The following is a 21,502-nucleotide window of genomic DNA, read 5'->3' as shown; positions in this document are numbered from 1 at the left end:
GAAGGTAAAAAATCCCTGCAGGAAGGTAAAAGCTGTTCTGCACTCATGATTTTTAGCACTGGCAGGTGTGTACAAGTGCCATTTAATCCACTAAAATTGACTATTATTTATTCCTAGCTGTCATATGACTTGATCCCACACAGGTATTCACACCTGGTCACCACCACTGCAGCTTTAACTTCATTAAAAAGAAATAGAGACCAGCAGAATAATAATATTTTAGTGACTTTATTTACCAAGATCAAAATTTGCAACCATTAATTGTTTCAACAAATATTTACAATTCATGGAAAGCATGGACTGTTTGGAACCAACCAGCAGAACAGCATCAGCTGTTGCATCTCTTACCCTCAGGAATGAGATTTTACTCTTTAAAATCGAGATCTGAAAGTAAATCCAAAATAAGAATTTCATGATCAGTGCTTAAAGAGCGAACATGTGTTACTGTTTAATATTCCCATGATGAAAAATCAGCTGTTCTTTCCAACACATTATTTTAAGAGTATAAAATTTGACTCCTGGTGTGTCTGGCAGGACAGGTGCTTCCCTTGCTGGATACAAGAAGAATTGGCCACCAGGTGTTCACAGTCTTAACACTTGATAGTTTTTGTTTATTATTGTTCCATCTTACAAAAGGAAAAAAGAGAACACAGTGAGGATCAGCTACCACAGAGTTCCCAAAGCAGTTCAGAACTGTAGGTCAAGCCCTCTCTCACAGGTTACACACAGCTGAGGAAAGGTCCAATTCTCTGAGGTGCATGTTCCAGGCACATTCCAGGCTGTTCAATTCTCCTGAAATTCCACCAAAGAAATGGGAAACACCGACACCTCTCCAGGAGCAGCTCCCTCAGTTTAGGACTTTTCCAACCTTATTTCTGATGTGCCACAAAGCTTTTTTTCTGACATGATGGCAACCAGGAGTCACACTCCAGCCTGGCCTAAAGGAAACACATTGGGACTCATGCCCACAACAATCAGAGACTTAGGAACTTCAGGGGGAAGTTTTCTAGCCCACTAACCAGGAGATTGTGGAATGCAGATTCCTCATGGAAAAGAGCTCTGCTTGCTACAAGTCCATTAATTCCCAAAGGAGCAAAATCAAAAATACTGACTGACCATGGGATAAGCATTACACATCCAGGGAGGGAGCACAGCTTGGAATTCCATCCAGATCTGAGCTAGCACGACACACACTGAGCTCTAACATCTTGGAACAGCACAGCCCATTGTGTAATTCCCACTGACAGAACTGGAAGCAGGACTCAATCCCAGCTATGGAAATGGTTTATTACTCAGGCAAAAGGCACTGCAGTCACCTACAGCACCTGCCCAAGACCACGGCCTGACCAGCAGGGTCACACCTTGCCCAGGACCGTGTCCTCACCAGTACCATGTCCTGCCCACCAGGCCCACAGCCAGACAGCTCTGGGGGTCTCCAAGCAAGGAGATTCCCCAGGTAAAGGAGTCCTGATCTGTCAAACTTTTGATTTTCACCTGAAACAAGTTTAAATTGTACAAACCGGACTCTCTGACACATTGAGATCTAATGTGCAGATATTGTCAACTCTGGGGAGTAAAAAATCCTAATTCCTTTTTTTTTTCCTCCTTTGTTCCCCCCCCCCCCCCAATACTCTTTAGGATCTGTTTTTTTTCTGCAAGTTGCCTACAGACATACAAAATTAATTCAAGTATCACCTACACCAAAGAGGATCTCATTTGACTTTGTACTATCCATAAAAATATATCCTTGAAAATCTGGTTCACAAAATATTTCATTTGGTTACTAAAATGAAAGATATAAACTGTCAAAATACGTATAGAAACTCAATTTCAGATTTTGTAAAGATCACAATTTAGCTACAAAATATACCAACCATCTCCCTGTTTGCAATATAGTATTTGCTTACAAAGATACCGTTACTTTGCAAAATAGCTCCTACCTTACAAAATTAGGCTGGAAATTGTAACTTTGCACTACTTCCAGCAATAAATCAGAGATTAGAACCTCATAACCCTTTGGTATAGATCTTCCATTTTTTTCTACATCATTTTTCTTCTATTTGGTTTCACGTTCCAAAGCCCAGGAGAATCCCCAGCCAGGACAAGCACTGAGTGTTTAATTGTAGATATGATCAGCACACAATTTAATTTTCAATGATCGATGTTTCTCATGCCCAGAACTAAGAAAAACCTCTTGCATAATTAAAAACTTTTGGAAGTTTAATCTCAGAAATGCTTCAGAACTTTTGTCACCAGTCCTTGTCCCTCACACTGTGCTTTAAAATCACTGATGTGTTGAATTGTCTAAGAAAATCAACACAATTTTCTATGCCTTAGACATTTCCAGGACCAGGCCTCTTGCTGCCTTCTGCAGATCCTACCTCCATCTGATAAACACAGCAAATATGGAAAAAAAAAAATCCCAATTTTTTAAATTGTCATCTGAGAAAGAGTAAAAACATAATTTATACCTCGAACAAAGTATCAGCTTTTTTATCATCTGCACCTGTAAAGACCAACTTACAGGTTAAAAAAAATATTTACAGACAAATAACTGAAGGAAAAAGGCTTGAAAAAGAGTGAGAAATCAAAACATATACTGGTTATAAACGTTACTAATAATGTCAGCTATGGCAAGGATTCTGTTTCATCCATGTTTTCTTTGTAACCAAATTTTGCCTCCCTTATCAGAGGCATTCATAGGAATTTTCAAAGAAACTCTCATCACCTGCCTCGCCACACGTGACTGTCCTTCCGCTGTAGCTGCAGTCTTGAATTTAGCAGTTTTCCAGTTGTGCCAGCAGGAATTTTGGTGAGGTTTTCTTGTTTCCTCTTTGTACTTTTTCACCAACATGTTGTAAAGAAAATCTATAGAGTCTTTGAGCTGTGTAATCTAGGTAGAAAAGTTTCATTTTTGACCTTTCATCTAGTTTAAAAAATTCAGTATAAAAAAAAAATTCTCCTCTGATATTTCACCAGTCCCGAAAGGTTTTTACCTTCTTTTCTTACACACTTTTATGACAGTAAAGATCTTTCAAAGTTTTTAGTTCTTCAATTAGAGTTTTGTTCTGATTTTCCAGGACTGCCACGCGATTTTCCAAACATTTCACATACTCCTTCTTCTTCCTACGGCACTCCCGGGCAGCTTCTCTGCAACAGAGAAGCAGAGTTCTTGATTTTAGGTGTGAGATCTATTTTCTGAATGTCACAATACTGACCACCACGAGAGAGCTGGAACTGCAGTGAGGAACAAAACCGAGCCAAAACTGCCTGAGGAGAGCAGGAAATTCAGCAGGATCTGGTAACACACATGGCAGCCAATCTGCAGGGGAAACTCAGATTTGGCTTCTCCACACTGTGAGACTCAAGGAGTACGTCTTGGTCACAATTTCCCACAAGCCCAGGTGTGCCCAGGTGGGGACGGAGGCCAAGGGCACCTGGGCTGTACCAGCCATGGTGTGGCACAGCACCAGGGCAGAGATTGCCCCCCTGTGATGGACACGACTGAGGCCACTCCATTTCTGGACCCTTATTGCAAGCGAAATATGGATGGGCTGGAGCACACCCAGAGCTGGGAATGGAGCTAGGGAAGGGGCTGGAATACAAGGAGAAGGGGCTGCAGAACTCCTGAGGGAACTGGGAAAGGGGCTCAGCCTGTAGAGAAGAAGGCCCGGGGGGAACCTCCTCCCTCTCCACAACTCCCTGACACAAGGGGCAGCCAGGGGCAGGAGGGTCAGGCTCTGTTCCCAGGGAACAGGGACAGGACATGAGGAAATGGCCTCAAGCTATGCCAGGGGAGGTTCAGGTTGGACATCAGGAGGAATTTCTTCATAGAAAGGATGGTCAGGCATTGGCAGGGGCTGCCCAGGGAGGTTTGGAGTCCCCATCCCTAGATGTGCTACTCAGTGCTCTGGTGGAGATCTGTCACAGGTTGGACTTTATGATCCTGGAAGTCTTTTCCAATCTCAGTGATTGCACGTTAATAAACTCACCAACCAAGCAGCACAGGTGCACTCACATACCTGTTCTTCATCAGCCTGATCTCTCGTTTCAGCTGTGGGTCATCTGTCTTGCTGCTCTGGGACGTCAGAGTGACAGGGGATGTCATCACCACGGTCTGGGGCAGGGAGGAGGTGGTGGGTGTGGTGCGGATCTGGTACGTCTGCATGTCCCCAGAGGCAGCTAGGGGACACAAACGGGGCAGCATTAGCAGGTGGCACTCACGGTGACAGGGGTGTAACTGCTGTCCCCAGAGGGTACTCACTCTGTACCACCACCTGGTTGCTGGGCACCAGGATCTGCTGCCCATCCGAGGTCTGGGCGTACTGCAGGATGGTGGTCCCGGGCTGAGAGCCGCTGGTGTTGGCCATGGTCAGTGTCTGCAGCCCCTGCACCCCGTCCGGCCCCGGGCCTGCCAGCTGGAGCCCGTTGGCTGCGATGGCAACTGCGAGGGAAGGCACAGGGACAAGGGGGTTTGTAGTTGTACAGCAGGGAATACAGGAAAATCACAGTATCCTATAATGGGTTGGGCTGGGAGGGACCTTACAGCCCATCCAGTGCCACCCCCTGCCACGGGCAGGGACACCTCCCACCAGCCCAGGCTGCTCCAAGCCCCGTGCAGTCTGGCCCTGGTCACTGCAAAGGATCCAGGGGCACCACAGCTTCTCTGGACACCCTGTGCCAGGGCTGCACCCACTCACAGGATGGAGAGGAGCAGGTGTGAAACACCACAAACACCAAGTGGGAACAGCAAAAGAACAAATCCTAATTTTTTCGTACCTCTCTGATACCACAGGAGCATTTTAGTGTGGCCTATAATATATATATATATATATATATATATATATATATATATATATCTGTGTCTTCACTGATGTATTGGGTTGAATCCAGCAAAGAACACTGCTGTGTGCTCCATACCAACACCCTTAAATGTCTTAATGTGCAAAATTTAAAATTACAGAGCACTGAGTTTATTAATTACAGAGCACTGAAGTCTGTAGATACCAGTTACTTCTATATACTAACTTTATTGACTACTAGATAATAACCAACTTTTGTCCTTTATCTTACTCAAATACTTCATGAAATCTGTATTTTGAGGCAAGTAGAAGAAAAACTGTGAGGATATTTTGGGTAACCTACTGTACTGTCCAGTGCTTGTCTGGTAGATGGGCGTGGGAACAGACATGGAGGCAACAGTGGAGACCCCAGGACTTTCCTCATCTCCTTTTCTATCCCGTGTGTCTTCAGAAGAAAGATCTTTCAAAATTTTACTGTGAAAAAAGGAGTCTGACATTTTTCTGCACTCCTCACTTCAATAAAATGATACAACTGAGTAAAATTATAGCTGATGAACATTTTGCCCTTTACAAAATCCTGCTGAGGCCAATCTCCAGTTAGTGGAGTCAAAGTTTCCTCATAGCAATGATGGCTCAGAAAGTTCAGTGCATGAACAGATTCACTGCATCTTTCAAGGGAAAGGAAACAACCTGGAGGGCAGCAGAATATTGAAAACCATGGGAAAGGGCTGCTGTTTTGGTTTCAAATAAAAACACCAAGTGTATCACACCCGTACCGGTAGGATGGCCGACGAGCCAAGATGCCTCGAGCCTTCTGCGAGGAGCCAATGCTGTCTGAGGAGTCCTGAGAATCCTCACTCTCAGACAAGGAAGATACCTGGTGAAAAAGGGAACAGGAGCACCACTGATGTACACGACAAACACAGAAAGCACCTGGACTCTTTCATGTAGAAAAGGGGCAGTGAGGTTTGTTGGTGAGAATGTGAAAGTCCAGTGAAAAGAATATTTCATTATTTCAATTTTCATTATTCCACTGTGTGCTTGTCCAGTTCAAAGTGTAATTTTGTCTCTGATGCTCCTTATTAGTGAACAAAACATTTAATTGCTCTTATCTCTGTGCCAGTAACAGAGTGCAGAGGAATTCACAGAGCTCTGGGAAAAACCTCTCACTTAACTGCAGAGACAGAGCAGCCTATGATCAGCAAAGGAAAAAACCTGCTCATGTTATACTTTGTTTTCCCCTCCACCAAGGCCACAAAGTTCATAAATTACAGAAAAGGAATTAATCCAATCAGTGGAGACTGTGCAACCAGCGGGAGGGAAAAGGAAAGAGACTGAACAGAGACACGAGCACCAACAAGCAGCCAATGCAGTTGCCTGAGTGCTTTCAGCAGTGACACATGTTCTCCTATCCCTGCTCTGATGTTACAGCAGTGACAGCTGACAATCCCTGCCAGGTTTGCTTCTCATGTCTTATCATTTTAGTGTGGTGTGAGGAGTGTGGGACAAGGATCAGGGACAAATTCCTGGGTTTCAGGGCAGCTCCTCCCTCGCATGGCTGCCAGGGCAGTGGTTACCCAGTGGAGCTCCAGGTCCCCAGAGGCTCTGCAGCAGGGACTGAAAGGAGCAGGAACAGGCTCACTGGAACTCCCTGGACACCCCTTGGAAGGGACTCTTACAAAAATCACATGGCAAGTGAATAAGGGACACAAGCAGAGACTTGGGTACCACTGGCAGGGAGTTACAGCATGAGAGAGCACCCAGCAGCCATCCCCTCCACATAGCTCCACCTTGCCCAAACACTCATTTTAATCCACTACTGAATTATTCTGTTATTCCCCACTCCCCTCCTTTGGGCGTCAGACCCCACCTGACTGCCAAGGAACCAACTACAGAGCTGTGGGAGGCGACATCAAATGGTTTCATTTTGACTCCACAGGTGACTTCCCATGAGGAAGAAGTTCAAGCCCAAATGAGGGATCCCATAGGGCTGCCCTTGGATTGCTCACTGTCTCTTACAGCAGGGCACAAAGGCAGCAGGGTCAGAGAAGCCTCTACACATCTTTTCCCATCTTCTCACCTACATGACTGCAGATCTGGGGTATTTAGAGTCATTGTGGAGTTACCTGCACGGTTTGCACCTGAGGGGAGTGGATCACAGAGGAGGACTGAGCTGTCTGAATGACTCCCTGGACCTGGACTTGCTCTCCAGGAAGCTGAACGACTGTGAGGGGAGCAGAACCTCTGAGAGACATCTACAACAGACCAAAAACCATCAGTAAAACCTTTGTGCCACAGGACTCAGGAAGTGCAACACGTCTAGGAAAACCATTAACAGCTTATTTTGATTCTAATTAAATCACAAAAGTACCTTTAAAGATGCACATTTTTAAGACATTATTTGCATATGAAAAAAGCTGAGACAGTTAGTTATTTCCTTTGGTTGGAGAAAAATCAAATGTGGCATTATGTCACGTAATCAAATATGTGATATTATGTAACGTATTAAAAACATGAAAATGCTTCAGCTTCCTAGAGCATTTGTAGTTTTGATGTTGAACTCGCATGAGTCTTTACACTTTAATTCAATTAATATTGTTCACATTTCCCTATATTCCCAAAATAAAAATAATTCAACCTACAAATGTAGATTGTAAGTAAATAATCACTTTTGTTGTGAAAATCCTTCAGTACTTTTATTAATCTGAAATACATGAGAAGATGAAGGGATCATTAAAATAAACATAACTGAATTTCCATTTAATGCTACTTTTGTATTGTAACTCACGATATTAAGAGACAATCAGACCTTTATATAAAAACAGATCAGGAAACCAGCCTGGAAACAAACCCCAGGACACCAGCTGATATTCTCTCCTTTCCTATATCTAAATTTTGCATCAAAATCCCAATTGCCTCCACAGGATAAACAGTGGATGAGCTGCAAAACATTGCTTTTTCCCAGGAAAACCCTCCTGGAAGGATTCACTCCTTCACCAGTTCTAAGGGATTCAGGTTAAAGCTCTGACATGGATGTCACTTTAGAGAAAAAATCTCAAATTTACAAGTTCATATGGTTTATTAGATTAAATATGTTCATGTTTGGCTAAAATCCAAGGGTTTCCATGGTGCTGAGCACCCAGGACTGCTGCTACTACAAAAGGAGCTGGAAATTCTTTATCTAAGGAAAAAATGAAACCAGGCCCTCATTTTATTCCTGAGCAGCTCCTGTGGTCGACTAACCCCAAATGTGGGCTGCATTTCTGCATTGTACAAACACAAAAAAATAGCTTTTGAACACTTTTAAATTAATTTTATATCATCCACCATCAAACACATTTTTCTTAGCCTCTTTCTGTTTTTTCTTCTCTGAGTGCTTCCAAGAATGGATCTGGTTTGTAGCACATAAAACCGGCTCTGAACTCCCTGAAATGTTTGCTGAGATCCAGCCCAGGCTTTACCTGTTGAGCAATATGAGAGAGCTGAGCTGCCTGGAGGGTTGTACCTTGTACAGCTGAGGGCTGGGATGTAACAGAGCTGCTGCTGCCACCCTTGTGCACCTCTTCCATCATCAGCTATGAGAAAACCAGTTAAATCCAGTTAGTAATGAATTTGGACAGCAGACAGGTGCCCAGTTCCACCAGTGTTTGACACCCTCAGTGCCTGATGATTCTGGTCTCACTGGGATGTGCTGGATGAGCTCTTTGCCCTCCAATGTTACCATTATTAAGGCACAGCCTGGATTTTTTGTCACTTCCCATCAACACCTTGAGCCCTTCTGTGCCTCCTCAGCGGGGAGGGACACGGTGGAACCCTGCCCTGCTCTTCCCTGTGGGTTTCAGCAGGTGAAGCCCCACACCTGGGGTCACCTCCTGAGTCCAGGCTGGGAATAGAACAGGTTTGGTCTGTGCTGCAAAGGACACACAGAATCATGGATTGGCTTGGGTTGGGAGGGACTTTAAAGCCCAGTGCCACCCCCTGACATGGGCAAAGACACCTTTCACTACTCCAGGTTGCTCCAAGCCTTGTCCAACCTGGCCTTGGACACTTCCAGAGATGGCACAGCTCCAGCTTCTCTGGGCACCCTGTGCCAGGGCCTCACCATCCTGTTATAATCCCATTAATATCCAGTTCCTAATATCCCATCTAACCCTGCTCTCTTTCACTTTGAAGGATGATCCAAGAAGAATATCAAGATTCTTTATACTAAAGAATATCTTTCTCTAAGTAAGATAATTTCCAAAAATATTTTAGCCAAGCCACCAGCCAAACCTATTTTAAACTATCTGAAGGTGTATAAAAACAAACCAGGGACTCAAATCAAAGTGAAGAGAACACAGTTTTGAATTTTAAGTCACTCTGTCTTGATGTAATGCAGTCAGCAACACTTCTCTCATGTCTAAGATTTTATATTTAACTGTTCAACGTCTTGCCAGCATCCCCCCTCGGATTCTGGGGGATTCAGGGATGCACAAATGCAGGTTTCAGCTGGGGGGAGTGGGCGGACCAGCCTGGAGCATTAAAAGCTGATGGGTGAGTGTTAAACATTTTGTCACAGAAGGTTTGAAAGTGTTGAAAGGACAGTTGCTATGAGACTGGAAATTACATTTCTTTCTGTGGAAATGTGAGTCACTGATTTTTCCCTGCTGAGCCCAACCACAGCACGCAGCCCCATGAAGGCTCCTGGGGGGAAGAGTCAACCAAGAGCAGAGTCCTGCTCCTGCACCCTCCCTGCTCTGAGGGGTCCCGCTGCAGGACCCCCAGAAAAGTCACCAAAGCAGGGCGTTGTAGGGAGAAAACTGGTCGCTGGCTGATACAAGAGATTATGATTGATGGCGCAGCTCTGCTGTGAGAAAGGCTGGGAGAATTGGGATTGTTCAGCCTGGAAAAGAGAAGCTTCAGGGTAACTGAACTGTGCCCTTGCAGTAGCTGAAGGAGCTGCAGGGAGGATGGAGAGAGAGCATTTACACGGGTCTGGAGGGACAGGACATGGGGAATGGCTTCCCACGGCCAGAAGGCAGGGCTGGATGGGATATTGGAAAGGATTTCTCCGTCTGAGGGAGGGCAGGCCCTGGCACAGGGTGCCTGGAGAAGCTGTGGCTGCCCCTGGATCCCTGGCAGTGTCCAAGGCCAGGGTGGACAGGGCTTGGGGCAAGCTGGGATGGTGGAAGGTGACCCTGCCCATGGCAGGGAGGTGGCATGAGATGTTCCGTAAGGTCTCTTCCAGCCAAAACAAACCCATGGTTCTGTGTCCTTTACAGCACACCTCAAATCTTCCCCAGCCTATGATGCAGCTTCCCAACGTCCTTGTAGCTGCAAACATCAACCACTTCAAGATTATGAGCAGAATTGATGACAAACCCGCAGTGGACACAACTTTGTCTGTCCTCAAATGCAGTTTTAGATTTTATAAAGGAAAATCTACATTTTGCACTCTGCAAAGTGTCCCAGGTAACCAGGGCCCCTCAAACCGAAATCCAGGCAGCAGCCAAAATAACAATAAATTTCCAGTGCTACAGAAACCTCTGTTCATTTCTGTAGTGCAAAACCACAGCCTGCCCTCCCTGCTCTCTGCTATTAGTTTCTCTATCTTACTGTCCCATGAAAGACTCAAAAACAGACTGTGAGAAACAGTGAAACCAATAAAACCACCCCAAAGAAACACCCCGGGGGAAAGCACAGAGAGTTTTGCTGACCTTTCTCTCACTGGTACAAAGTTCTGCTTACAGGAATAAAAGAAAAGGTATTTCTCATTAAAAATATGAGTTTTGAGTTTAGTTCATCTCCGCTTGCTCTGGAATATTTAATTATTCATTCAACATCAGTCAATAAAAAGATTTAGCAAGGATTGCAACAAGATGGAAATTCATCCTGCACCTCACAGCCTCTGGGGCCGTGAGTGTCACAAAAGACTCCCTGCCTTTAACTTCGTTTAGCCGGAAAACTTGGAATTTCCCCCTGGAATAGGAGGAAAACTTCAACCTGCAGGTCTCAAGCTCTAAGAAGAAGCTGCAAAAAGGATAATACTTGAGTACAGTCACCTCCTGGATAAACCTGCTCTGACAGCTGCATTTAATTTATTTAGCTGAAAGCAGGTGCTCTCTTTGGGGTGAAGGAAGAATTTTGCTGTCACAGAGCACTGACAAGAAGCAACACCAAGGCTTTATTGTCCAGAGAATGATTATTGTCCCAATCTGTACATTCACCACTTTTTTACAACCAGACAGGTAAGGGTGATGATTTTCACAGTAAATCCAAAGTCTCCATGCAGCTCCACCTCAAAAGTCATTTAACTGAAAGGATTTTGCAACAGCAGCTCATGAAATTTGCTTTAAGGAACTCCTAAAATTCTGGGCATCATCTCCCTCCAGCCCAGAAAACTCATCCTTCTTCAAACCTGTGCCTCAAAACCACCTTCCTTTGAAACACAAACAGGAATGTCACAGTTCATCAGGACACATTTAATTTCTCAAAGTTCACAGACACCCTCCAAATACCTCAGAGTGCATGAACCCACCAGAAACACCTGACATGCTCAAGGAGCATCAATTAAAAAAGAAAACCTATTCCCACAACTTCCACTGATTCCCTAATTCTGTTAATTCCCTAAAATGTTACAGAGAGCTCCAAAGCAAGAAACCAAGTTCTGTTTTGCAAACTGAGTAGAGGAAGGGTCTGAATGATGTTTCATCACTGAAATATTTTAAGAGCCAATAGATTGTATTTTTATAATGTCAGAAATCAAGAATATTTGACACAGAATTTTATTTTCAAATAGTGACAGGAGTCAAACTGGGACACTTACAAATTGTACTGATGGATTTAAAAATGTTTTCTTAAATGATACTTAAGTAATCTTGGGGAATTTGGGGGCCTCAAAATCAGCTGCTTTCAGCAGTGAAGATATTATTTACCTAAATTTGCCATTAAACACACAGAAAAAATGTGCTAATTCAGAAAACTCCATTACTCCATTTTTTTTTCCTCCCAGAAATCAGTAGAAGACCGAGTAAAGGGAAGCACATCCCACCAGATGTGCCAGAGAGCAAGTGAGCAGTCTCGAGTCAAGGTGCCCAGTCACTGCTCCAGATTCCATTCCACAAACACACCAAAGTTATTCCTTAAAACTCCAGGAGCACTTTCCTCATAGGAGTTCTCCCACTCCCCTCCACCCAGCACCAGCCTATACAGGAACATCTCTTGAGAGGAGCTTCAGAAATAAACGCTGCAGCCTAAAGATGTCAATATTCTATCCTCATCAGGGATCTGATGGTTGTGAGAGAAAAAGAGCCCAGAGATCATTTATATCATCATTTCTATAATTTATACCGCCCTGGATCTACCCGATCCTCACCGAGCACTGAAGTCAAGGCTCAGACACGGGTCTGGGGCAAAATTCATAGAGAACAGGTAACAACGCGCATTGGGGGCGGTTTAGTTACTGATAAAGCCGAGTTTGTCCCCGGGCAAGGCTCGGGGACCTAGCCACCGCTGGCCGGGACCGGCTGGACCCGCGGTCACCCCCAGAGCACCTTTCCGCCATCCCCGAGGGGAGCGGGACCCGGGGCCCCCCGTCACCCCCCAGAAGCCTTTTCCCCCTGTCCCCGGCGCGAGCGGGCCCGGGCCCGGCAGCAGCCCCAGGCCGCAGGGCAGCGCCTCAGGCCCGGCTACGGGGAGAACTCCCCGCGGTTTCCGCAGCGGCCGCCGCGCCGAGGCCGCGGCCTGTGCCCGTCCCCTCACGGCCCGCGGGGGCGGAGGGGGGGAGAAGAAGCGGCGGGCGGGCCGAGGGGGACGGGGCGGCCTCTTCAGCCCGCGCTTACCTCAGAGCCCCGCAGGGCCGCGCGTGTGGAGCGCCGGAGCCGCCGCCGGGTCCCGGCCCCGGTCCCGGCCCGGTCCCGCCTCAGAGAAGCGGCGCCGGCGGGGGGGGCGGGCCGCGACCATAGAGTGCGCGCCCAGGGGCCCCCGCCATAGAGCCCCAGCGGCGCGGAGCGCGCGGGCGCCGGGCTAGAGCGGCCGCCTGGAGCCGGCCCCGCCCGGGCGCACCACAGAGAGGAGGCGGCAGAGCGCCGTTGCCGGGCACGGCGCGGAACAGCGCCCCTGCCGGCGGGAGCGGCGCGAACCCGCGCTCTGGGAGCGGGATCGAGATCGCCGCCAGGAAAATCCCGAAATTCCCGATATTCCCGAAATTCCAGGCCCCCGCGCCCAACCGTGGGCCAAGGGCAGTGCGGCTGGGTTTCACCCGCACGTCCCGGCCGGAGTGTGGCAGGACTGTGGCCGCGGTTCCTCACGGCTGGGCCGGTGGCACTGAGGGGTTTTAAGGAAGCAGCAGGTGACGGGGGTTTGGTCCCCCTCAGGGATATTCCACAGCGATTTTAGGATCACAGTAAGGATTTGGCATCCAGTGGGGGGCCGCCATCATGGGACAGTTCCTCAGCCATCACCGGGGAGCACCGTAAATTCAGTGTTCCCCGTAAGGCACCGACTGCAGCCAAACACCTCTAGGAACAGGAATCTGATTTTCACAGGATCCCGGAATTCCTGAGGTTGAAAAATCCCTCCGAGCCCATCGAATCCAACCTTGTCCCTAGCCCAGAGCACTGAGTGGCACCTGCAGCCCTTCCTGGGTCACCTGCAGGGATGGGCACTCCAAAGCCCCCGGGGCAGTGCCAATTCCTGACCCCCTTTCCATCAGGAAATTCTTCCTGGTGTCCACCCTGAGCCTCCCTGGCCCAGCCTGAGGTCGTTCCCTCTCCTCTGTCCCGAATCCCCCCTAGCTGTCTCCTCCTGTCTGGGCGTTGTGTAGAGCCAGAAATTCCCCCTGATCCACCTTTCCTCCAGCTGAGCCCCTTCCCAGCTCCCTCAGGATTCTCCAGCTCCACTCCCTGCTCTGATTCCCAAAAACTGATTCCCAAAGCTACAGGTACAGGACACTGCCCAGCCCAGCTCCTTCACACCCCCAGGGCTCCAACACTCCTCCATACAACTGACAGAATACAAGATACTTACAAGTTCTCCCTATGCCCAGGATCAATTTTAACCCACATTTTCTTCCTTAAAAATAAAATTCCTTCATGGAAACAGCACTGGAAGGACTAAACAAGCAACCAGGCATCAATATTTATTAACACAAGACAAAGGAAACACAATCAATGCGTTAATGGGACACTGTCCAGCCAGGTGTTAAATTTAAAAATGTAACTAATCTAATTTTAAATAAATAAAACCTTTATACATAATTACAGAATGCCGGAGTCTGGATTGGGAAAATGAGAAAGAGGTTGACAGAAGAAAAAAAAAAAAAAAAAAAGGCATCTAGGGCTAAAATTGGTCTGGTTTTTTATAACCTTATTTTAGGACAGTTAGTAGGACACAGCTGAATTGATTTACCCAGAAATGAAGTGCAAATTCTAACAAAACGGGACAAAACTGTCCTGCTCCCACAGCGTTTGCTCACAGAAGATTCAGAAACAGTGAGACACACACAATATACTTCAGTCTAGTGGAAGAATTCCCAGTTTTTCAGTTCCACTGCAGTTGGAACCCGAGGGGCAAGAAAAGGGAATAATGTGCTCTGTGCAACCCCAGCAGCTGCAATCTCACACCAGGGGGAGAGGCTGTTTTTTGGGAAAAGCACCCAGCCCTGCCCACCTGCCAATGTCTGGAGTGAAGGATCTTGCTTTGTTCCCAAAAAATATGGAAAGATCATCCCCAGCTACAGAGGGAGGAGTGAAATGATCTGTGGAAGGCTTGTGGCAAGTCCTGAGCAGAGCTGGGGTGGAATTTTGGGGATTCCAGAGCCCCAGCTCCATCCCTCCCCCTCTCCAGCACTGTGGGAAATGGATTTATAGAAAACTCTCAAAGCACTCAGGGAATTCAGGGAAGCCAAACTGAGCAGCTTCTCCTTGTCCCTGGAATGTTCTCTCATCCCATAGCAGTGTCCTGCAGTTCTCCAGCACACAGAAATGGAACGTGCTGGAAGATTTGGAGCACACAGGGAACTTGCAAGATAAAACCTCAAACCATAGGAAGCTATCAGTACCTATCCAAACCAAAAAAATAATGGAAAAACAAAAAAAAGATCAATCCAGTCACAATCAAAAATGCCATTCAGGAATTTCACCTGCTGCATTTGATGGAATCAATACACAGTGTTTTATTTGTGAAAAATCACGAATAAAAATCAAAGACAATCCTGGAATTGGACTTAAAATCTACTTCAGAGGACAAAAAATGTTTGTTGAAACAATTTATCTAAAGCTTTGAGTAAAGAAAAAGGTTCAAGACCACCAGTTTTCCCTGGAAAGGTCACACTGGAGTGAAGCTGCTTGGCCAGGCCTGGGCTGTGCAGGAAACACAAAAATGGTGACAAAGAGCATGGAATAGCAGGAATTTTCTGGCTGAAAGGGGAGAACAACCTTTATGCACTTTACACCCAAAATAAGCTGCAGGACTAACTGTTTTGGTCTTTGACCTGCCACTGTCCCCACTTTGTGTTCAATTTGTTAAAACTAAATATACTGAAGATTTTGTGCATATTCTGCAGTGTTGGCTGATACTGCAGAAAACAGAGACAAGGTTCCAAATCGTGCCACTGAAACCCAAAGTGTTTGCAAAGAACCTTAAGTCCAGACCTGCCACAAAACTTCCAGTTCCTATTTCCCCATCAAATATTTTTTAAAAATATCATTTGAAACTTCTGAGTTTTAAAGCTCCTGTTTTCAGTGAGGAGCCACCAGGATGCAGCAGGAGCTTTTCAAGGACACAGCTGGGGTTTGCTCATGGATCCGCTGGACTCTGTTCCAGTAACTACCACAGGATCTTCCAAGTCCACACCGCAAACCTTTTAAAAACTGCATAAAAACTTTTTGTGAGGTAATCTGGAACATTTGAAAAGTTTATTTACACTGTATACCACATCTGACTCAAAAACCCTGTTGCAGGATCTGGTAGCAGCTCCCAAAGGTTCCAGAATCATATATTAGCACCCAGAGAAGTGTAATTGCTGTTAAAAGATGAAGAATTAAAAAAAAAAAGAGATAATTTTGACTCGAAGCTCAACCACCAGCTCTCTCCCAGGCCTGCTTCCCAGCAGGAAGAGCTTGTACCTGCTGCTTTCAGGTTTCTCTTTCTTCCCATTCCTTAATGCTGAAGCTGACACAGGATGTGGAAGGCTGGGATAGCAATTTTCACAATGTTATTTAACAATATGTTTGCCAGAATTACTGGATCCTCCAGTAAAAGAAAAATTGTGTCCAACTTAAACCTGGAATTCTCCCGTTCTTTCGGGGAATGCTTTGAGGAAAGCATTTTTGTTTGCTCCCAGCTTCCACTAAAGCCTATTCCCAGTAATTCTGCTCTGCCTGCAGGGAGCTGAAGGAATCCCAGAGGAAGGGCACAGGCAGGGAATTCACCTGTGTGTCAACCTGAGGAATGGTTTTCCTTTCCACAACTGGTGCCACAGGATGAAGCAGAGGCTGTCCCTCCCTTCCCTGCACTGCCATTTCTCCCCAATTCCAGGCTGAATTCAGCCTCCTGGAGAAAGATGTGCCTTAAAACGAAAGGGTTCTACACACTTCTGGCCAGAATAAAGATGCAAATGAAATCAGAAATCTGGGGAAGGTGGGAGCATCTCACATTTTGTCTAAGTCAATGCCATGATGCTGAGGACCACAAAAGTCACCTGCCTTTAAAAACATCAACCTTCAGCTGCCCTCACTAGCCAAGTTAATTTTCTATCTAAGTGAATTATGTATAATAATATTTACATATTTAAAATATAGGCAAAATTCTTTTTAAATTCCAGAAATCTCTATATGAATAAGTAACTCTGATTCTGTAAGTTATTGATTTGGTCATGGCACAATTGTCAATAAGTTGTGTGATCCTGTGGGATGAACAGCTCCAGATGCAAAGGAGATCATGGAGTAGGGAACTGCAGAACTCTGATGACCCTGTTCTTAATAGTTTATTATCTTAACTAAATAAACCCACCCCTTATAGAATCCTAACCCGGGATTAGATAAAAATACAAATATGTACAACGGGTGAAAAAGTAACACTACTGTAAAGGCCTTGGGGATTTTGTAGCTCACACACTTTCCCCCTTTGCAGTTCTCTAAAGCTCATGGTTCAGTAAACTGTTAGAAATGTTTGCTGTTGCTTCTCCCACTTCCTTCACCCCACCAGGACTGAAACCCCCAGGACAGGAGGGAGGGAATGTGGCAGCAACCTCAAACTTTAGATCAAGTATTAGTAATTTTCACCAGCTTCACTTCCATAACCACCCTGATCACTCTGTGCTCCCATCACATGTTGTAGGCCACGTAAATGGGGTCCAGCTGATCCGCCAGGAAACTGTCCCGGAGGTGCATCCGTTGTTTCTCTCCTCGGGAATTGATGGGGATGACTCCAGGATCCACCACCACCACCACCCCCACTATCAAGTAATGCTCCTCCAGGACCACGTTGGTAACCAGAGGCACCAGATCCAGAGCCTCCTGTTCACAACCACACAGCTCCACCACCACCACCAGCAGGTTGGTCCAGGTGAACACAGCACTGAAATGACAGAGGAAAAACAACACAAAACCAAATTGTTGCCACAAAGATACAAAGTTTTCAGCTCTTTATCCTTAGATGGATACCAGCTGCTTTGAGCTACATTTCCAACCTAACTGCAACATGACTTGGTCCTGATGTGACAAAAATCAGACCTATCTCAGCACTACCTGTATGAGACAGGAACCCAGCGCTGCTGTCACTGACTCAGAAATGGCTCTTTACACCCCAGAGAAGGAAATCATAATTTCTGTGTTAAACTAAGGCTTGTCAGAAAACACTGAGTCTGTTCTCATCTGCAGATGGGAAATCAGGTGTATGATCTGCTGATGGCAGCACAAAACCCCCTGAATTTCCCTACCTTTTTTTTCATATAAAACCCTGCATCTTTGCCTAAACTGATGCATTTCAGCTGGGCTAGGATGGCTGCACTCCTCAGGAATGTTTTACCATTCAGCAATGCTCCTGTGGGTTCGGGACACCGAGGTCTCGATGTCGATGGGGTGGTAGCGCAGCCCCCGCAGCTCCAGGGTCTCATCCAGGGCTCCCACAACGTACAGGGCATCGTGGCGCTCTGGGGAGACAGGAGAGGAGGGGGAGTAAATGGAGTTTTGTAAATAAAAATCGTCTCTTGTGTAAGCTAAAGAATCCCAGAATGGTTTGCATTAGAAGGGACTTTAAAGCCCATCCAGTCCCACACCCTGCTAGGGACAGGGACACCTTCCACTGCCCAAGGCTGCTCCAAGCCCTGTCCAGCCCGGCCTCAAACACTTCCAGGGATCCAGGGGCAGCCCACAGCTTCTCTGGGCACCCTGTGCCAGGGCCTCACCACACTCACAGGAAGGAATTCCTTCCCAAAATCCCCTCTAACCCTGCCCTCCAGCAGTTTGAAGCCATTGCCCCTTGTCCTGGCACTCCAAGATGTCCTGCATCCATCTTTCCAGCAGCTCCTTCAGGCACTGGAAGGCCACAATTAGATTACCCAAAGCTTCTCTTCTTCAGCCTGAAGGCAGCTCTGCAGGTGGGGTCTCACCTGAGCAGGGCAGAGGGGCAGACCCCTCCTGCCCTGCTGCCCATGGGGCTCAGCCCAGGCTCAGGAGGTTCCTGGGGCATGTCCAGCACCTCAAACCCTTCTCCCCAGGGCTGCTCTCTCTGCTCATCCCCAGCCTGGATCAACCCAGGTGCAACCCTTGGTTAAACCGTGAGATTCCCATGGGAATGCCCAGGATGCCCGTGCCCCTGCCAGCTGTGCCCAGGTGAAACCCTTGGTTAAGCCATGAGATGCCCCAGCCCCAGCCCCACCTCCACTGGCCGCCGTGAGCTCGGTGCGCCGCACGAAGCCCAGGTAGCCCGTGCGCGCCCAGAGCGTCTGCGCCGCGTCGCCGAAGCTCAGGCGGGTGTTGAAGTGGTCGGCCTGAAGGGTCTCGTTGTCGTAGATGGTGTAGTAGCCACTGGCTGTGTGGGGGCTGTTCACCCAGATCTGTGCAGGGAGGGGAAAAGGGTCAGATCCCCACGCTGCCCACGTGGAGAATCTACCCAGTGGAGAGAGTAAAGGAACTGCAACAAGAAGGTTCTGGATTTATCTGTGGTTTGTCAGATCAGAAAAATTCAGCTTGAACTTCCAAATAACCTGCAGAACCTTAAAAATGCACTATGAGATGTACTCTTGCAGTAACTGCAACTGAGGATTCACTGAGTAAATAAATTGTGGGTTTTTAACATGTCAAGTCCAAAATTGGATAACAATCCATCAACACAGATAAATATCCTGGTGTGTAATCAAAAAAAGGAAAGCCAAATGTAACTTATGCTATTTGGGAGTCAGTTGGCAAGATTTAGAGTGGAACAAGCTTCTTTTCAAGTGGGTTTTCTTTAAACTTGACAGTGAAATAATACCCAAATTCTGAATGCTCCAGCAATAATTCATCTTACAAAGGCCTGTATCACAGCTCCAAACGGTCCCCCAGCAGAGAAAAGCCCAAGGAGCAGCAGGAAAAGATCCCCAAGAAGCAAAACCTGCACTTACCTCCCCAAGGTGAGAATCTCCCAGAGGCCCTTTTGTCTCTGGATTAACAATGACCACTTTGACCCCAGGCAGAATCTAAACAGCACAAGAAGGAAATGTGTCATTCTTGATGGATTATCTGCAGCATAATAAAACACACAGGCTGTTCAATCAGGGCAGGATTGCACCCACGGACATCACAAACAGGGATAAAACAGGCAGGACAGGTACAGCAAGGCAAGATCAGGGTATGGATGTATTCCATGGCTCCAGGGTCACACAAGTAAGATATTCTGACCTTGATTTTGAAGAATTCAGCTAAAAAACCACAGGAAAACCTACTTCTGTTAAGCTATGAGGGAGTAAGAGCTACAATAAATCCCAACTACAGCCTGATTTCAAGAATACCAGAGCCCACACCTCTGATACGGTTAATTTACTGCAAAATGGACCAATTCCCCCAACAGCTCCAGCAAAATACACTCCTAAATAAATGGGTAATTCCTTATGAATCAAACTGACTTTCCAGAGGGACAATGTAACCAAGTGCCACCCCCTCCCATGCCACAGGACTGTCCTTCCCAGTTACAAAGGCAGTGGGAGGTGGGGAGACATGGAATTACCTTTCCAGACTCAGAGAGCAGCAGGCTCTGTGGAGCTCCTCGTTCCACCAGACGGACTCTGAAGGTCAAGAAAAAAACATTGTCAGGGGAAAAAATGGAGCTGAAGTGTCTGGAGTGGTGTGAAAACTCAGCACCACTGCAGGGTTTTATACAGTTAATAAATTGGTTTAAGTGAACTTACAGTACCTGTCATGTCTCAAGGATTTCAGGTCTACATACACCGTGGTGGGATCTGGCCCCGATGTTCCCTGAGGAGTTAATATTTAGAAAACATTGATGTATTTAGAGCAGTCAGGGGAACTTCTGCCTGAGCCCAGAAACATTTCCAGGGGTTTCTTGCAGCAGAATTTCTACTCATATTCCCCCACCTTTCAGCAAGCAGGTGACTTTCTAGAACACCTGTGTGGGAAGGAGCCTTGGGGAGGGGGTAGACACCCCAAGCCCTCTCAGCCACCAGCCTGGAGCAACCAGGCACTGTTTATGTGGGAATAAACTGCACAGATTCATGTTTCACTTATTTTGAGCATCTGTGATACGATTTGGCAGCTGAAAATGAGAGAAGCTGCTTAAATCTTGTGCCAGCTGTTCTCCACAGGACAGATGCTGGGCTTCAGAACTGTGCGCAGATGGAGAGTGTGGAACACAACCCAGCCTGGCATCTGGAACCTGGTGCCAGTGACAACGAGGAGCCTTGGGAAGCCTCACCTGTAAACAGATGGCCACGTTGACCCGAGAGCCAAAGGTGGTGCTCACGGCTCGGGATGAGAGCCCGATGTCCTTGAAGAGCTTGGAGAAGGAATGGGTGAGGGACACGCGCGGCCGCTCCTCCGCCACCACCACGCAGGTCCGGACACAGGACAGGTTAATGCCTCTGGCCTGCACACAAACACCAGGCAAAGGGCTGCAGGTGCTCATCATGTTTGCTTCTTAGCCCATGAAATTACTCAGGAAATGCAGGACAAACTCAGTCCTTGTGTTCTGAGCTCCTCTCCCTCTTTCTGATTCTGTCTGTAATTATAAATTGTGCCTGACCAGAGCCTGGAAATGCAGCCAGAGCAAGACATGGACTGACAGAGTTCCCTCCTCTTCCCCAGCTCTCAGCACAGCTGCTCAGCTGAGATTACACCCCTGAGTCACTGCTTATACAGACGGAAACCAAACCCAGGCAGAATAAAGTCATTCACTGGGATTACACTGACTCTTCAACAGCACTGGCACCTGAATTCATTATTATGTCTATGGTGGATGCTCTGACCAGCACCAGGCAGGAGCTCCCGTGTGCTGCTCACCTGGTGACACAGCCCAGGCACCTGCAGAGCTCTGTGCCAGCCAGAGAACAAGGCTGAGCCTTCATCTCACAGAGCAACAATCCAGGAAATCCCAGGGAAAAAACCACCTCAGGCATGGCATGGAGCTATTTTTCCCCTTCTTTCATCTCCAAGGAGAACACACCTCCGTTGAACAGCTCTCCTGACATGTGCTTTCCATCATGTGCTGGTCTGAGCCTCCACTGC

General features: G+C 47.0%; 2 protein-coding genes across 8 annotated transcripts in view; both read right to left on the bottom strand.

Annotated features, from left to right (window-relative positions):
• Positions 1 to 212: 212 nt before the first annotated feature.
• ATF1 (activating transcription factor 1) lies at positions 213 to 12,818 on the bottom strand. 2 transcript variants are annotated; one of them, XM_030231639.2, is made up of 8 exons: positions 12,623 to 12,818; positions 8,264 to 8,377; positions 6,929 to 7,057; positions 5,579 to 5,679; positions 5,146 to 5,276; positions 4,265 to 4,444; positions 4,023 to 4,182; positions 213 to 3,150 (listed from the first exon to the last, which is right to left on the bottom strand). In XM_030231639.2, exons 2-8 carry the CDS (start codon positions 8,372 to 8,374, stop codon positions 3,006 to 3,008), a joined length of 957 nt encoding a protein of 318 aa, XP_030087499.1. In that variant the 5' UTR covers positions 8,375 to 8,377; positions 12,623 to 12,818; the 3' UTR covers positions 213 to 3,005. The 2 variants fall into 2 exon arrangements, with proteins under 2 accessions (XP_030087499.1, XP_018779663.1); XM_018924118.3 differs by lacking the exon at positions 12,623 to 12,818 and having other exon boundaries at positions 8,308 to 8,373.
• A 1,086-nt stretch (positions 12,819 to 13,904) lies between these two features.
• The window catches only part of DIP2B (disco interacting protein 2 homolog B), a 60,092-nt gene continuing 52,494 nt past the window's right edge, over positions 13,905 to 21,502 (bottom strand). For all 6 annotated transcript variants that reach the window (XM_030231612.2, XM_050983752.1, XM_030231613.2 and 3 more), the window contains 7 exons: positions 20,694 to 20,864; positions 20,175 to 20,236; positions 19,989 to 20,046; positions 19,387 to 19,461; positions 18,663 to 18,840; positions 17,811 to 17,934; positions 13,905 to 17,360 (listed from right to left, as the gene is read on the bottom strand). In XM_030231612.2, coding sequence (XP_030087472.1) covers positions 17,108 to 17,360; positions 17,811 to 17,934; positions 18,663 to 18,840; positions 19,387 to 19,461; positions 19,989 to 20,046; positions 20,175 to 20,236; positions 20,694 to 20,864 — 921 coding nt within the window. In that variant the 3' untranslated portion in view covers positions 13,905 to 17,107. The remainder of the gene's footprint in view (positions 17,361 to 17,810; positions 17,935 to 18,662; positions 18,841 to 19,386; positions 19,462 to 19,988; positions 20,047 to 20,174; positions 20,237 to 20,693; positions 20,865 to 21,502) is intronic.

The sequence above is a fragment of the Serinus canaria genome, chromosome 25, assembly GCF_022539315.1.
Source record: "Serinus canaria isolate serCan28SL12 chromosome 25, serCan2020, whole genome shotgun sequence".
Taxonomy (NCBI): domain Eukaryota; kingdom Metazoa; phylum Chordata; class Aves; order Passeriformes; family Fringillidae; genus Serinus; species Serinus canaria.
The sequence above is the reverse complement of the archived record's forward strand: the minus strand, read 5'-3'. Positions and strand labels throughout refer to the sequence as shown.

Bases quoted from the DNA above. Each gene is read 5' to 3' on its own strand.
- ATF1 (XM_030231639.2), bottom strand. From the start codon at position 8,374: ATGATGGAAGAGGTGCACAAGGGTGGCAGCAGCAGCTCTGTTACATCC. The intron at 7,058-8,263 runs GTAAAGCCTGGG...GGTCTGTTGTAG, and splicing joins TCTCTCATATTGCTCAACAG to ATGTCTCTCAGAGGTTCTGC. The intron at 5,277-5,578 runs GTACGGGTGTGA...CTTTTTTCACAG, and splicing joins GCTCGTCGGCCATCCTACCG to TAAAATTTTGAAAGATCTTT.